Source organism: Dromaius novaehollandiae, chromosome 3 (genome assembly GCF_036370855.1).
Source record: "Dromaius novaehollandiae isolate bDroNov1 chromosome 3, bDroNov1.hap1, whole genome shotgun sequence".
Classification (NCBI taxonomy): Eukaryota; Metazoa; Chordata; class Aves; order Casuariiformes; family Dromaiidae; genus Dromaius; species Dromaius novaehollandiae.
This window is the reverse complement of record NC_088100.1, coordinates 82055573-82073482: the sequence shown is the minus strand read 5'-3', so window position 1 is coordinate 82073482 and position 17910 is coordinate 82055573. Positions and strand designations below refer to the sequence as shown.

Below are 17910 nucleotides of genomic sequence, written 5' to 3'. Positions count from 1 at the left end.
CAGTTAAAGCACAAAAATACGTTAACTGTTGATCGAAGATTAAAACGAGTATTCCCCTACACTGAATTGTCCAGCTAAATATGCATTTAGTTAGTTATATTTAGGTAGTTATATTTAGGTAATAAGCTTAAATCAAGCGGTCTGGTCTACTTTTAGTGGAGCCTGTAACCTTGAGAACCCAATCATCATTTTAGAGAAACAATCATCCCACCACTCTTCGCTACTCAATGTTATAAAATTTCTAAATAAAATAAATTCCTTCCAAATTTAGAAAGGTAAATTTTCTAAGAGTCTCAGAAGGAAAGAAGAGAAGGCATAAGATCTGTATCACTCATTAAGTGATTTCTGCTTCTGAAAAAAGTTCTGATGCATAGAAGAAAAAGGATGAGAACCAGAAGACACCTCTATTAGAGCCCACTTAAATGCTGGATCCTCTCTTCCCAATTAATCCATACTATTCAAAAATGCTAAAATCCATTTTACCACAGACAAGGTGAATTCACATCTGTGCTCTCCTTCAACAGAGGTATTGTACGTTTTTCTTTGTTAACATCTTATTCCACTGAAAGAGAATGAAATGCTATTCTTTAAGTGAACAATGACAAAGTCTAGGAGAGCTGAGATGAAAACAGTCATATAAACATTTACAGCCCTCATATGGCCGCTCAAGTAATTTTTCCATTTGCTATACAACGTAATTTCCTACCCTGAAATTAAAGCTAGTCTTCAGTGGAAGAAGAATGGAACTGAACCTTTATACTTAGCAAGCTAATGAGGACAAGTAGGAAGTTTTGTTCTTGCAAGGAGACCTGGGAAACCACATGCAACAAATCAAAAGGCAAGTAGCCTCTTCATGCTTTTTTTGGTTTGGTACACAGATTGCACGCTTTTCCCTGATTTTGAAGGACACAAACAAAGCTATTCTCTCTTCAATCACTAGTATGGACAGACCTCTTGATACGCAACTCTCGTAACAGTTGTTACGGAAGTTTAAACTTATAGATACACACCTTGCAAAGTAAGTTAAACAACGCATTTGCAATCTTGATCTCGGACTACAAGGTACACATTCACTTGCGTAAGTAAGAAAACGTTGCTGAAAACAACAGTAGCTAGTACTGGGACAAGGGCTTTCTTCTTGAGTCCTAATAAAAGCAAATGATACAACACGTGCAGACACCAAGCTTTCTAGGTTCACTGATTAGAAGCTTAGAGAAATATAATACAGACAGGAGAACAAACTTCTTGTGCGTAAGTAGTAAGAGTTACTCAGTACTGTGCAGCTGAGCCCTTGCCTGGCCATGGCTCTCCACACCACTGCATGAGACAAACAGAATACATCTGACATCCCACAGTTGGTTCACTTAGCTGTTTGTTTCTTCAGCAATACATTTGGATGCTCTCTCAATTATGTATCATGCCATGAATGGAGAGATGCTAAGCAAATCATAAAAGCCAAATTCTGCTCTCCATTACTCAAATTGAATCCAAGACAAGCTAACATAATTGTAATGATAAAACTTTCCCCTCACCTCCCCCCTTTTATAAAATTGAATTTAGAAAAAGTCTGCAATAATCACCTATCCTACTTGCTTCAAGTACAGTGATCACATAGTTGCACCTTTTTAACTAAAATAGGGTAAATCTTCAACAGTGAGGAACAAAAACTTTAATGCTGTGAAAGATTTGCTGACTACAACTGCAATGCTACATAACAGCCATGTGCTACCCACTCATTATCTAAGTGCTGAGAAGATACGGATCATCTCCAACTTTCACCTTTAAGGCCCAAGCTCTCTAAACATTTTGGAAGGAAGCATGTCTTGCTAATTAACAAACATGAACTAGAACTTGAATTCAAGTGCCAGAAACTTTTTAGGGGCCGGGGGATATATATATATATATATATATATATATATATTTTATTTATATATATATATTCCTTTACTCACACAGGACACATTCTCTCAGTTAAAATCCTCAAATTCATTTATTATTCTCCCTAGACTTATCTGTCCCTTACATACATGAGTGTCAAACCTTGCAAGTTGCTCTAAGATAAAGGCAGCCCTTTGTTAACACATCTACCACTTAAAAGCCTAATAACACTTTTCGATTTCCTGGCTACATAAAGATGCACCTTGTATGGAAGCAGCTAGCAATGCTGCATTAGAATTTTAAAAGTCACAAGAATCCTACATGTATTTAGGAAAAATATTCTCCTGAATTATAACAGATAATATAATACAAATCAGAATCATGCCAGCTCTGTTTAAATTCTAGTTTAGTAAATTAAGTTCTAGTTTGATGGGAAACAGACAGTCTGAAAATAACAGCCAGTATATTATATAAACGATACTAGAAATTATTTTTGAAACAAAGTACTTCAGGAACCTTCTTTAGCATTTCTTACCGACAGGATCCAAGAAAAATCAGTAAGATAAAAGCACTGAAAACCTTAATGAGAGCTAGCTAGGTCTCAAAGAGGGAGAGCTGGCCACTGCAAAGCAGTAACAAGAAACAGGAGTTTCCTATTACAGTGAATGGTTTCTTTATTCCAGAAGAGCTGTCCCTTTGAAAGCTTTAGAGAGCCAACAATCAACGTCCTATTTAGATATTTGATTCAAAAACATATGGCATATCAGAATTAGGAAGACAATTTATTACATATTATTTTAATCATATAAGTTCATTCTTTTACATAAGATTTACAGCAAAAATAAAAAACATTTTTTCCACTTCTATTTTATAGTAAAAACCTCAGAATTTTTGACTGCTTTCCATATAATGGAAAACAAATTTTCAGTCTTTTGGTGAAACCAGTCTATCTTGACATAAGATGCACCAATTTGTTGATTGAGATACATTAGGAAGCACTTCATTGCTACTAATTTGGTAATACAAAGACAAGTTAAATACTCTCTCTTTCTTTTAGGGACACTGTTTATCTTCAGTCACATGCTTTCAAAAATATTTAGGATTGTTCCACTGTAGTCTGATCCTTGGCAGTTAGAACAAGCTCTGAAAGGGCTGAAAAACTTTTTATGTTGCTTGTTTGCAGTCCCATCATTTGTATCTGAAAGACACAGAAAAAGCGTTACTTTCCTTAAACACCACAAGCTCATGAATTGTTCTACTTAAAACATTCAGCAAAGCACATGTTTTGTCTTGCAACGTGCAGCAAAAGATGGCCACTGCATATAGGGCACACTACAAATAAAATTTCTATCCAACTTCGCTCAGTAAAGTCTTTCCAGTTAACACAGTGTCTCACAGGAAAATATTTAACCACCCTCCAGGCAACTTGTAACTAAAGCCAGTTGGAAGTCTTTCAACAAAGCAGTCAGAAAAGAAAAACTTGGCTGTAACTTTATTTTTTTAATGCATCAATTTTAACTGAAATTTTCTCAAATCCCAAATGAGGTTTCTGGGCAAAGCTTTTAAGATAAACAAGTATCCATCCAGGAACAGCCAACAGCATGATCATGAAAGCATTTCAACAGGCCGCAAGAGCCTATGGTTCTAGTCTAGAACTTCCTGGGGGATAGAAACAACTCCACAAATAAAGAGGCTGCTAAGAGCCATTTCTTACCTACGAAATCTACTGCTTGACAATTAGAAAAAATATGACCTTGAAAAAACTAAGTGTGCACTGAAGAAGTAAAACCTATATCTAAATAAAACAAACATGAGATGACTCTAAAAATGTGTTCTACTAGAACTCTGGATAATGTTCACATATATCAAAACAACTTCCAAGTGGTTATTCATAATCTATCCCGGTACAGCTTAAACTCACCCTGCAGTAGTGTTAGTGCACCAAACACGAGTAAAAGAACAACCCCCCCCACCCCCCAAACCAAATTACCAAAAGCTTTTTGTTAATAAGATTCCTCTACCTTCACACAAATCTGTTTCCTTTGTGATAAGTCTTTGATATGAAAAAAGCATCTGCTTATACACAGGTAGAGTGTATCTAGCTGCTATAACGCATCAGCAACATCTGCTCAGAAGTAAGACCGATGACAACAGCTTAGCAACTGATGATATGGATTTGCTCTTAAAAGTTTACTTTATTTCTGAAAGCTATGCACAGAAGTGATGACTACAAAAACCTGTATGTTTATGCAATTTGATGTGAGCTACTGCACACTTTTCCTAGAATATTTTGTTCTTTTATTTGTTTTGATTGTGTTATTTGAGATTTCATATTTGGCACTGAAAGGAACTTAGAGTTATTTAGCGCAACGAATTAGGCTGACACCTTCAAAGCCCTTCAGAACAGACACTTGACTGTGCAATAAGTCAAGGCTGGTAATATCCAGAGAGAAGGCAAACAAAAACAGGGCCAGAAAGGTGTTTGCATCAGGGCTAAGGAAAGTCCCTGCCCTCTGGTCTGTCCACATGATGCTTTCTTTTAGTGCTTATAAGCACTAAGCAGCACTTGAATTTTGTGTAGTGAGAAGCACAAACTTTTCATGCATGTAAGACAGCCTATGAAAGCATGCTTTGCTCAAGCTGTACGTACAGTCACCAAGGTTTCAAGTCACCTGCATTATACAGGTGTAATAAATAAATAAATAAACCCCCAAAGCTTTCAAGACCAGACAACTAAGTCTAGCTCCTCTTACTTCCTCCATCTCACTCCCTTTCAAAAAACCACTGACGATAGTAAGTAAACTTGTTTCTCCTTCAACTTACTTGGTCTCCAAAGTACTCAACATCTAGGGCCAACTGCAGTCGGATTTTGTCGTCATCGCTCATGCCTCCATTTGTACCAACAGGGCTTGGGGTTGCGGTTTTTCTGGCCTGCTTCAACCTTTTCAGGCTTTCTTCCATTTTCTTAACAGAACTTAGCACATCAGATATGGTTTCACAATACCTGAAAAATTAAGGGAGATTAATGACAAAAAAAAATTCTATGCTTTTACAGAAGAGCATACTTCACACATCAGTACCTCACTGGCCTGAGAAAGTGTTGAAGAATGCTGAGAGGAATGCTCTTCCTTGAGAGGAAGCTACTGATATTTTGATCATTACTGATTAATCAATATTTCCATCCTTAGTCATAGGGACGAACCTGAAGATTATAATTCAGTCTTGAAGCCTCTTTCTCATCGCATTTTTTTTGACATGTTCATACAAAAAGATTTTAAACTCAGATAGAGACTAAGTAATGCAGTTTCTGCAGGGTAGCAACAACAGCCTGTCAAACTAAAAATATGTGCTTTTAGATGAGTTCTAGAAATGTATGTGTGTATGAGAGTGTGCAAGCGCATACCAAACCTGTTGTTAAATGAAGAAAACAGGACCCTCGGGAAGTTGGCAGGAAGTCAGAACACTAATGTCAAATTAAAAGTGGTACAGAAAAAACAAAACACTGCTATCCACAAACTGCGACGCCCATTAAAGAAAGTTTAGCATCAAACAAAAATCAAAATCAAAACAGAAAGTCAAAAAAATTTCAAAACGCTCCATGGACTGAAATCCCAGGCCTAAACAGGAAGGACATAATACCATACAAACACATATGCTGTCCTGGGCATCTGTTCGTTATTAAGAGGAGCTAAAAGCAGAAAATGGGGCAACAATGGGAATTCCATTTATCCTCAACAGTATGACTCTGGACAGCATACACTATATAATGAACTTCTTGAGACAAACGGTCAGAGGATCCACAAGAGAAGTCACTAGATTTAGCAGATTACAGAATGTAGCTCAGTCTGAAACCGTCAAAGAGTGTCTCTGTGACAGTGATCAAAATATTACTGTAAGAATGAAGGAAGTTGGAAAAAAATTCTTAGAGATGTTTACTTTTAAACAGAGAAGGCACAGAAAGCAAGGGATCTTTTTACAAGATTAGAAAGGAACTGCTAAGAAATAAAATGCTTGCCAACACCATGAAAACTGTTTTGAGACACCATTTTAGAAAAAATAAAAATACACAAATAAAAGTCAACCATGCTCTCTTCTCATATCTTGATCATCTTCCAGTCCCATTCTCTTGTGAAGACTTCCTAATTCTGCTATGTCTGGAAGTTCACCTGTCATTACGCAAGTTTATTCTTCATGTTTTTTGGCCAGAGTTTATACTCTTTTCTATCTTTCTCATTTGGATACAAGAAGATATGGCCATAGCAGTATATCCAAATGAATTACTTGCATCTGCATTTTCAGTGAAGGAAATCTACAAGATTCCCCCACTGAAGTAATCCAGTTTGACTCTTCTCTCATTCAGAAAAAACAAGATATTTTAGAAAAAAAGTGATGAAAATAAGAATGACAAACCATCAGAAGTGAAAACAGAATTCAAACAAGAGTTCTAAGGAACTAACAAACAAATGAACCTGCCAAAATACCTCTGTGTTTAACCTAGTGCTTAGGTCAGTTTTGGTAACACTGACATGTAAGGTGACAACTTTTTGAAAAGAGCAGCTCAGTCTGGATCCAGGAAACTACAGAACAACTACTTTGTGTACTGTCACCAGATTTACTGAAGCTTTAAAACAAGGCTCAGATAGATATAAATATCATATACATATGTATTTTTATATATATAAAAAATGAAATCATGTATATACATACACATGTATATATGTGTATGTGTGTATTTATGTATATACACACAGACAAGCAAAAAGCATGCAACATGCATTTTCAGAAATTTCTGGAGTCTTTCAGCAATGTTTCTTAAATAAACAAAGCTGTTGCAGTTTAAGAGTAAAGATCATTTTTATGAACTAGTAACCGCTTAAAAGAAGAGACATCAAGTTTGAATAAGCAGTTTTTGTGAAAAAGGGAAGTTATCAGTGGAATCCATACCCATCTATGCTCAGTCACATTCCATTCAAAATACTCAAGAATAATTTTAAAAACAGTAAGTGAAAAATAGACTGAAAAAAATGTCTTATGATTTTAAGTTTATCCAGGAAGACCAAAAACATGATCGCAAAGCACTGTAGATGTATTGTGCCTTAGTAAGCACCTGAGAGATGGCGTAAGTGGAGAGCAGCAAGGAGGGATAAGCAGGCGAAGGGGAGGAAAGACTGACTGCATTGACTACATTCTGACTACAATGTAAAGCCACAGTATTATCCAGCTAATTCTCTGAAAATACCAATCGATCAATATCAACCAATCTGAAAATATCAATAGCAGCAGTCAAAAGACAAGACAAAATGCTATGAATTATTAGGAAAAGAATGTAAGCACAGACAGAAGTCATCAGCATCTCACTTGAAGCTCCATGGTATCTTCTGGTCACAGCACCTATGACCAGAAAGGACACAGAAATGGTCCCATCTTTTTAATTGTTGTTTGCCATTTTTCTCTAAGAAGAAACATCAAAATAGGCTAAAAGGACTCTTTAGTCTGAAATGAGACTGCAGAGGTACATAAAATTACAACTGGTACAAAGAATAAATTTTCACAGTGTGAGAAGTAGGGTGAATCCAAAAAAATTAGCAGGCAGAACTTCCAAACAAAACAAAAAGTAGTACTTTCTCATTGTACATAGTTAAATGGTTAAACTTACAGAGCACAATATCCTAGAGCAGTGTAAATTTAAAACATGGCTAGCAAAAAGACAGAAACCAAGCCCATTAAGGAACTTGATGCAGATGGATATTCATGTTCAAGAGGTCCTCAAGATGCTGACTGGGAAACCAGAAGATAAAATAGAGGAAGCATTGCTTTATGACTGCCTTACTAAACCGTTTCGGTATTTTCTACAAAACACTGTTGTATACTGAACTTCAGTTATGCCTTATTACAACTATTACATTAAATGTTTCTCTATTTTCAACTATAAACAGTTAGCTCTTCAACATTTAAAAAAAATCCAAAGCTTTTTTTAAAAAGAAAAAAACCAAAAAACACTAACAGGTAGAACAATCATTACACATGCTAAAAAGAGTGAGAGAAAAGCAGAGCTCAAATTTTTTGAAAATTTGACTGTTATTCACTGAAAATAACATGAGGTTAAGGACGTCCGTCACTTCTGAAACAAAATGCAAGTTTTTAGTTCACTGTTTGCAACACAATGCTAAACCATTTTCAAATGTCCTATCTGCAATCCTCTTGGTTTGCACAGATCTGAGTAAGAGTCAGATTCTGGAAGGACCTAGGAGTCTGGATCCTGGAATCTCTGGATTCCCAGATCTGATTTTCATCTGCCAAATACACTACACCAGAGTAACTGAAGGACTGTACCATGCTAAAAGAGCATTATGTTCTTGTTTCTCTTTACAACTGCATCACTTCATAGGGTTTCTTTCTATGACTATTCAATGGATAGTGGGGTTTTTAATTCACACAAAGAGTATTCTGTACGGATCTCTTACTTCTGTGTGCTTTCAGAGAGAGCACCTTCCAACCAGTGATGAATCATACGCTGCTTCAATATATCTTTGTATTCATTCTGCAGTCGGTAGAAGGGCTTAAGAGCACTGTCAACATATGGCGAAGCTTTCGTCGGCATGTCCTGACAAATGAAAGGGAAACAAAGTAGGAAAAGAACAAGTAAATAACTTACCAAAAACATCAACGCTAACTGTAGCACATATCTAAAATGGTAAGCCTGTACCTAAGCCAAGAAATACAAACTCTGTTCACAACAAATCATCGAAGAGGTCTTCATACATAGGAAAGACACTATGATGAAGTCAGTCAATAGTGATATACTATGGGATATACTATAAAACAAAATTCAAAATGACCAAAACTTTTGAAGAGATGCATGTGCCAGCCAGCTAACTCCTATTATTAGGGCATGACCCTGAATGCACTTTGCACTTTCTGCTCATATTGACTTCAGGGTGAGCTGAGACACTCAACAGTTTAAGAACAGGCTGTGGGTCCTCAGCCTATTATATCTTTGTTAAAATACCTACTATTTCATATTATACTTCATTAAACTGCAGATATTGTCCCCTTTACTCTTAATACCATCCTACTCCCTCAGCATAGTTTCCAGAATGCTGTTGGGATAACTCTAATATCCTTTCACTATCACTATCTTCTGAGCTAGCCCTGGGATGCAGAATGCTTGCTCTCTCCAGGGATGAGCAATATGTAGCTTGCATGAACTTCATCCATTGCAAAGGAACAGAACATACCCAGGGTACATGGAATCCTTAACAGCTGAAATAACTCATTAACTTCTCAGAGTTTCAAACCTCAGAACTCAGCCAAGTGCAAGTGTCTTTGCTCAGCTGATTCATGATACAGAGACTATTATGACAAATATTGGGCAACCCAAACACTTGGTGCTTCCAAACTCAGGTCAAATGTGTGTTTTTGACACAACCTATTTCAAAACATTATATTACAAACTTATCTGAGATCATCTACTTGGACAGAATATTCTGCCTTCTGGCCTCTACTCTGCATTAGTCTTCGAAAATTTTAATGAAGTTTCTCCCATTAATTTAGGTGATCACACAGCAGATCTTAAAAAATGAAAACAAACAAGTAACACTCATCCGAAACACGTAATTCGTAATTAAGGCCAACATGTAGCCTAATAAATACAAATAGGCAGAGGACAGAGCTGTACTTTTCAGAATACACAGCTTGCTTTTCAAATGCTGGCCAGACTAACATGAATGGCAGATGTTCAGCTTCATTTAAGAACACTGCGCAACAAAACACAGCCTATTGCCCCTTATCTATAGATAATATAAAATATAGGCATATAAAGTTATAGGGCTGGGAAATCCCAGCCAATACAGATCCTAGATGGAGCAGTAACATGCCACCAGCTCATATACCCTCTTTATTCCCTGCAGATCCACTGGAGAGCCTGCACTATGACTGGGGTCAGGGGACGATGCACTTGCTTAGGTACATCAGATCTAAGGGATGAATTAGTGCTACATTGGACCAAAGGGAAAGCCTTCCCTGAGTTATAGAGAGGAGCTTCCTCCTATAGAGGAATAGGATGCAGAGGTATGCAAGTAGTTTTCCAAGGGTTCAGGACGGCAATAATAGTTGCTAACTTCATTTAAAATACCAGCTCTGCTGGATCCAGAGTCTGCCGTGCAGATCCATTTGGTTGCCTTTACACCATGATCCCCAGCACTCCGCGTACTGGAAAGGCTTACTCTCAGACCTTGCAAAGTGGAGGTTCATGGGAATTAGCCCTCCAAGTATAGGAGCATGTTGTTGAGAAATCTGAGTTGGCTCTGTACTGTTTATTTGTTCAGGCTTCACGCTGCAAAGTCAGTTAGACTGATGGTCAAGATGCAGTCACATTCATAGAGCTCAGAGCCCAAGTTAATAACTGTACTGAACCGAAGGCAGCTAGCTCCTATACCATCATAGCCGGGCAGACTGACATAGGCAAGCCACAGTAGTTACTAGAACAAGCTAAGCTTTCATACAATGGTCATTGGTACCTTATTCCATCATTACATTTTATTGGTTTCTTCACAAAATATTTCTCATCTTGTTTCTTTTGTGCAACACATTTCATGAATCAAAGCAAATGTGCTAGCTGGGAGGAAGTGTCTTCATATAGCAGGCAGAAGTGTGCCACTGCCGCCCTCTCCCTCCCCAAATTAAGAAGTGGTAAGAAAGTAAGATCTGGAAAAAAAGGCCTGCCACTCAGCAGCTGTGCATCTTTCTTATGGTATATGAATATGACATGAAAGAAAAGTTATCTTGAACACATTTGCTCTCAATAACCTGTGTTCTCTTCCAAAATGACAGTTCTACTCCTTGCCCTGCCTTCAACCCCAAGCCTATGCCCGCATCACTGTTACTCCAGCTAAGATTTTGAAAATATAATTTTCTTTTCAAAGAGGCAAACAGTAATTATCTCAAGTCATTTAATAGACCTCTTGACTGGTAAGCAGATACAGACAAGCCTGGAAGAAATCATAAATGTACTGCCTGGTTAACGTTCTTAGCATAGGCCTTTCTGAGATTTACCTTTTCACCTGCAACTAGCACTGACCTTATTGGTTCTCCTATACAGTCTTGGAACTTCCAGGGCACTCTTCAGGTAAGCGAAGGAGGACTCACTGAGATCCTGGATAATCCTGTTATTCAAAGTAGGCATGCAGGCTGATAAAGATGTCTTTGAGTCTTCCAAGGCTCCTATTGAAATAAAAATGCTGAAGTTTAACTGAAGTTAAACTGCCCAATCACAACATAAACAAATTTTGTGAGACCCCACAACTATCCTGACCTCACTCACTATTCTAGATGGTTGGTAGTGTCAAATACAGGATTGCTTAATAAATATGCACATGCCAGTTACAAAATAAGTCCTCTTATCAACCATTCCTCAGCCAAAAAAAAAAAGGGATAGAGGGAAGGGGGGGGGGGGAGAGAGAGAGAGAGAGAGAGAGAGAGAGAGAGAGAGAGAGAGAGAGAGAGAGAGAGAGAGAGAGAGAGAGAGAGAGAGAGAGAGAGAAGAGAGACAACATTCAGGCAAGGCGTTTGAATCACAAAGGCTCAGACCTACCAAGGAAACAGCTGTAAAATCCTTTCTCAAAGTATCTAAATTCCCTATGGAGTGACCAGAGCAAACCATATGCTGAGCAGGGTATGTGTGCAAGCTCCTACCTCTCTTACAGACTCAGGCATCTACCCATAATCCTGCTTTAGCAATTTAAGTGGAACTCATAGCACAGAGCTTCTGCCTGTACGTGGAGACAGGGACTAGTTCACTCACCCAGCTACATGCTTGGCTCAATTAAGCCAGACTCTGGGTTTCACATTAAGCATGATCAGATAAAAAAAAGTAAATATATATCTATATACACACACACACCCCACACATATATACATATACACACAAATTATATATGTATATATACACCTCCTCTCTCTCTCATATACATATTTAATAAATATAAAAATGATTAGTATTTCAATTTTTATTGTAAATAAAACTGTGTAAAAGCTCTCTCTGATTTCATTCGGTTGGCAGTGGGGACTTGGGATAAAGGAGGAAGAGACTGAAGTCAACTTCTCGGCTTTACCTGCAATACAAGATACATTCTTGAAGCCAATCATTTCGAGTTTTGGTTTAATCACTTCTAAGATGTCCGGAATCTGGGGGAAAAAAAATACAAAACAGATACAAACATTTTATGAATGCATTTGAAATATTTCTACTTTCTGCAAATTTCCAGTGCATCAAAAGACAAGACTATTGTGTTTAATCTTTTCTAAATTTTTACTGCCTTTATATGAGAACCTAGTACTAGTAGAATGCAATATCGGTGGTAATAAAGGTCTATATGTTCTATTTCCTACCTTACCATACCCCTCAGAGGAAATAATTTAGAATTAACAGCATATTATCATCTCATATGCAACTTTTAACTTCAGAAGTTACAGAAATTTCAGCCTTATTCATCAAAAAAGAAAATATATGTAATAGAGCTTTGTGAGAGTCTAGATCATTAGTAAAAATCATGATGATAAACCCTTCTGAAGCTCAAACATTAAAAATGGTAAACGTACAAAGAATAAAACTCTAATATTAAACCTGAATATTGCACCATGCTCTGAGATACATGAGAGATTTCACCAGCAAATGGGGCTAAGTCCAGCAGCTAAAGAGTTTAAATATCTGAACTGATTTTTCTGTAATCTGCCACTCTTAGTTTTATACAGAAAACATCACATGAAATAAAGGGTCTGTTCTGTGCTTACATTATCTCCATTTCAGCATTTAAGACAAAAAATAAATTTAAGATACATTATCTTAAATAATCTAATGCCCTGAACAAGATACCAAATAGTATAGGCTTATAGATCAATGAAGACCTTCTGTGAGTAAAGTGACAAACACAAACCTGGTCCTGGAGTTTGTCCAGATCTGCGGCAACATATACCAGCTGAGTACTGGTTATAGAAGGCAAGGGTTGAGCTTCTGGAGAGGACCCACTCCCTTGGTCCTCACTAGGACTGAGATTTATAGAAGATTCCTTTCTACCAGCTGTCATAGGTTTTTTGCTTTCCTTCATATTCTCACTGGAAATGGGCCTTACACAAACCTGAAACATCAAACTGAGGTGTGAATATTAACAATAGTGAAGGCTGATAAAGCCGGATGCATAGAGACAGCATAAAAAGGATTCCTAAGTCTTCTTCATTAGAATGCAACACTTGCAAGGGATACTGACACTCCTAGTTTACATAAAAAGGAAAAATATTTATAAAATGGTTTGGAGTGCACTAAGGAGTCGGAAGATTTAGAGCTTTTATCGCTATACTATAAGGTAGTCTTTTTCACCTGTGTTGTGTTCAAACAAACTATTATACTGGAGGAATATGTAAGACCAAGAATTTGACTATTACCCACTTTGCGGAAATGCAGTTTACTTTCATACTCCAGAACACAAAAAGGCCTGTGGGTTGTGTCAACAAATTTCCCAAAGAGACAATCAACGCTGCTGCCAGAGTGTTTCAGTTAGAACAAAGAATCAAAGCACACCCATCACTTCCACTATAACACCTCTGAGAGAAACTCAGAGAGTTGTCTCAGGCAACAGTTTCGAGCACTTTCTAGGCCAACGGTCACCAAATGGAGCAGTTCCAGGCTCCCCCAGCCATTCATTTTCCCTTCCTCTCATGCTGGTACAAGGCTGCATGGCCACTGGAGGTACTGTTTGGTCTCAAATAACTGTAACCGCTCACCACAGTCAAATGATGAAGTCCCACCCCTTTCTCCCATCTCCTCAAGTCCTCTTTGCTGTCAGGCACACACTCCACTCAACTACTTTATTTTGGCTCTGGTACTTATCAATACTTTCCATGAGCTGATTTAGCTGTGAGAGCTCATTTTTTCAGTCTTGAGAGAGGGCTAAGGGGAAATCTTACTGCTGTCTTCAACTATCTAAGGGGAACATACAGGGAAGGTGGTGTCAGACTTTTCTTTGAGGTGCAGAGACAGGATGAGAGGCAATGGACATGAACTACAACAAGAGGAATTCTGATGAGGTTTAAGTAAAAGCATATGTCATTGTGAGAGTGGTCAAATGCTAGAACAGGTTTCCCAGAGAGGCCAGAAAATCTCCATCTTTGGACACACCTGGAACTCAAATGGAAAAGGCTCTGTATAACCTTATCTCAGCTGACCCTGTTTTGAGCAAGAGTTTGGATCAGATGACCTCCAGAAGTCCCTTTCAACCCAAATTATTCTATCATTTTGTGATTCTGTGACAAAGGGAAGCGTGCAAGACTGTATGACTTGGAGCAGGGAACAGAAGCGCAAAGCAGAACCTCTTCTGCTTAGAAACAGGGAGTTATGATTTTGAGTCAGTTGCCTACGAAATTTCCAGTTTTACAGTCTGAACACAGAGCAACAGATCTGGATTAACTCCCCCCCCCCTTTTTTTTTCAAGGTTAGTTTTAACTTAGCTTAGCTTCACAACCTTGTTTGCTTTAGAAACACGGAAAACACAGGATAGTGGCTACTTTGCTGTGGCAGAGCCACCCTTGAATACACATGGAAGTTCTGCCTTGGAAAACATCATATATTAATACCATAACAGCATTGGTAGTCTTTGTTAACAACATGTTTTGCAGTGATAGTTTTTATAAAAACATCATGGACTGGTTAGAAGTGTTCTTGTCAAGCACTTTTAAGTTTGGAAAAAAGAGGTGTTTTTTTTCCCCTTTTTCTTCAAAAGGTCTCCTACCGATAGGCATAACCAATCATCAAAAGCATAAGCACGTTGTTCTCATACCTCACTAATAAATACAGAGTAGCGTGCCAAAATTTGCAGACTAAGTTTCCACAGACGGTGTGCTAACAACGGCAAAAACATTTGATCTGACCAGCACTTCTGAAGGCTCATCCAGACCATGTGAGTGGCCAAAAGACAATATGAGCTCCCAGCTAAAAATAAACAGGAAACAAAGGTCAAGTTCTGAATCATATTTTTAAAAGATGTAACACAATGTATTTGCATTATCTTAAAATATATCTTTCAAAAAGACACTATTGCAAAAATAGCAAAGAGAATTTATTAATCATTGTTTGAAACAAAGCTCTTAAAATACTAGCTCCATATTGCTTTGGATTTCAAACTCTGCTAAGTCACACCATAGCTGTGCAAGGAAAAACAAATGAGAACCTGCCTACAGAAAACACACAAATAACGTAGCGAAACACTCCACTTCATGAGTTAACATTTCCAGGATAATTTCTGGCTGTCTTGTAACCAGGTTTTTATGAAGACATGCTAGCTAAATACCATTTTAGTATGCTGACTAACTGCATGCATTTCTTAACCAGAACAGTAATTCTCCCTAGCACTAAACTGTTGTTTCTGTCACAGTTACATCCGATAGAGATATTAGATATCAATAAATAGAGATATTTATCGAAAACACAGTAGAAATATTCGTATTTAAAACAAATACTTTTAAGCAGTCCAGGCACTAATATTTTACAGCATACAGTTTGAGAGCTAAGCAATGCATCTGCAAGTTCTGGACAATACCTTGAAGTTTTAGGGTTTATGCATTTCTTCTCCGTCAGGATTTTTTTCTCATTAAAAAGTCCAATGCACTTCTCATATACATACATATATATACACACACATATATATTTTATATAAATATCACTCATATATATTTTGTTCTTAGTTGCCTTCACCTTCAAAGGCATTCACTCCACTAAATGAAGTAACAGCTTTTGTGATTGCTATATATTTTTAAGGAATACACTAGGTATCCCACTCTACTCTAATCCTTTTCCTCCACTCCTTCTTGTGCTTGCTTCCTCATTTGCTCATAAACCAATTTACATTTTTAGAGCAGACACTGACAGTACAAAGGATAGTAAGTCTAAATGCTGCCAACGGATAGTCACTTCCTGCACTGCATAGCTCTATATCAGTTAAGAGAAATTTGTCCTGATAACACAGCATAGTCTTTCGGCTGCCACTCACAGGAGGCCAATTTAGCTCCTCCTTGTTCTGAGGGGACAGTTCCACAAACATGTCAATGGCTGCTGCAGAATAGGTCGATTTTAGTAAAAAAAAATCAAGTGATCATGGAACAGCATTTAATCAGTTTACCAGAAAACTTGCATTATTCCTCAGGATTCACGCTACTAAATACTCAATAGGCAGAAAATAACCACTGATAATTAAGCTATTTATTTCTTCACAGTACAGAAATTATTAATTTTGTAATAAAAATTTACCTGGTGCTTCTTCCAGTGTATCTGAAAGTGCTGCTTCTAAGGCCCCTGCTATCTCTCTAAATCTGAGAGAGAGAAAAGCACTGAATATTACAAATTGAGAATTGCTTAAATTGATGCCTAAACATTTTTCAATATTCAGCTGTTATGCTATGTCAATGCACATACACAAACAGCTTTAAGCGTGTTTTTCACTCCATGTGAACTACGATTGAAAAACACGTGAAAGAGAACCTTTGACATCATACAGACAGAAAACTTGCACATTGGGAAACTATTAAATCCTAAGCCTTATCAGAATAAAAGCCCACAGACACTGTAAAGTCCTCAGCTTTTTCTGGAGGTGGAAGGAAGCTTTTTTTTTTTGGCAAGCATTATTATTTTTACACTGAAAGTCAACACATTGTCTCGTATTTGCTTTAGCTGTCCTTCAGGTATATCACATGACACTGGAGCCTTTAGCTTTCTGCATGTTCTGTAGTGAATAGGGGCACAAGGTTCTGCAAACAATTCTGTGCCGACTTAAAAAAAAAAAAAAAAAAAGCAATAGCTCCTCATAGGATGCCTTACCTTTTTTTCTTTTTTTAAATCCCTCTTAAACAAAGATTTTTGAAGTATAAAAGCGAAAGTTAATACTAAGCTCTCCAACTATCTTCCATATTTCCAGATGTATTAGATAAATAACACAGTATTTTACTTATCTAAAAATTATTAAGAGCTGTATGAAACTCAGAATTCTAAGTTCTCCCCCAGTACTGAAATAAAGTTACCATTTTCAGCTTCCGTATGTCATTTTGTTTCCCCCCTTTTTCACTTTCATCGGCACTACAGCAACACTGTAAGCCTCTCTATCAAACTTACTAATTATGAACCTGCACAGCTCTTCTTAGAGCCTCTTAACTCTCAATTCCCGACCAAAGCTGGGGCCCATCTGGTTCTTCTTGTTCAAAGTTTTTCTTTTTTTGCCCAGGGTTATCAGTTCCTCAAATTGGTTCACTATGCAGCCACAAGAACAGCTGTGCCAGCAAAAAATACAGGGAGGTCGGTGGAGGTTGCGGGTACTGCTCTACAAGATGCGGTGAGCCACTGAACCAGTGACACTGCTCCCAGCCTCATGCTCCTGTCACTGATCTTGCACTAGCTCCAGCACTCATGACATTCCTGGATGGGACTTTTCAGCAGCAGCATACTGTATAGATGTGGCTGTGGTTGTACCATTGTAACCATCTACTGAATCATGCAATAAACCAGGTCACGAAAGTGCTCTAGGTTAAAAAACATACAAACCCACCCCCTTAATTTCTTCGCTTCCCCTTTTTTGGAGCTCTCCCCCTTTCTTTTTCTTTTTTTAATCCCAGACAACTTGAGTAATCCAGTATCTAGTTCAACCCCATAAACAGCTGCAGTGGAAGAAATAAATGGGTCGGACACTGTGAAGCAAGGGCAAGAAAATCATGTAATTGGTTTTGCTAGCAGAGAAAAGGTATCAATTGATCACAGTGCAAGACTGAAGGGTATATATATACACTCAAGGTACAACACAGCACAGACGCTCAATACAGTACTTGGGTTGGCATGCTCAAAACTAAAAGCAGCATATTAAAAGTTAATTTAATATATGGGACTGTAAACCACAGTAATTCATAAACCAAGGAATCTTTGCTGTAATGTGGATAGAAACTAAAAGAGGTGTGGAACAGAAAGCTGGGGAAGGAAACTTCTGGCTGCCTGTGCTTATG

The 17910-nt window shown here is 37.6% G+C and overlaps 1 protein-coding gene across 5 annotated transcripts in view; it reads right to left on the bottom strand.

Annotated features, from left to right (window-relative positions):
* Positions 1-2641: 2641 nt before the first annotated feature.
* Positions 2642-17910, bottom strand: part of COG2 (component of oligomeric golgi complex 2) — a 35202-nt gene continuing 19933 nt past the window's right edge. For 4 of the 5 annotated variants that reach the window (XM_026117228.2, XM_026117230.2, XM_026117229.2 and 1 more), the window contains 8 exons: positions 16175-16236; positions 14709-14860; positions 12813-13013; positions 11991-12063; positions 10958-11100; positions 8343-8482; positions 4702-4882; positions 2642-3076 (listed from right to left, as the gene is read on the bottom strand). In XM_026117228.2, coding sequence (XP_025973013.2) covers positions 2975-3076; positions 4702-4882; positions 8343-8482; positions 10958-11100; positions 11991-12063; positions 12813-13013; positions 14709-14860; positions 16175-16236 — 1054 coding nt within the window. In that variant the 3' untranslated portion in view covers positions 2642-2974. The remainder of the gene's footprint in view (positions 3077-4701; positions 4883-8342; positions 8483-10957; positions 11101-11990; positions 12064-12812; positions 13014-14708; positions 14861-16174; positions 16237-17910) is intronic. The other variant, XM_064509267.1, reaches the window with a different exon arrangement.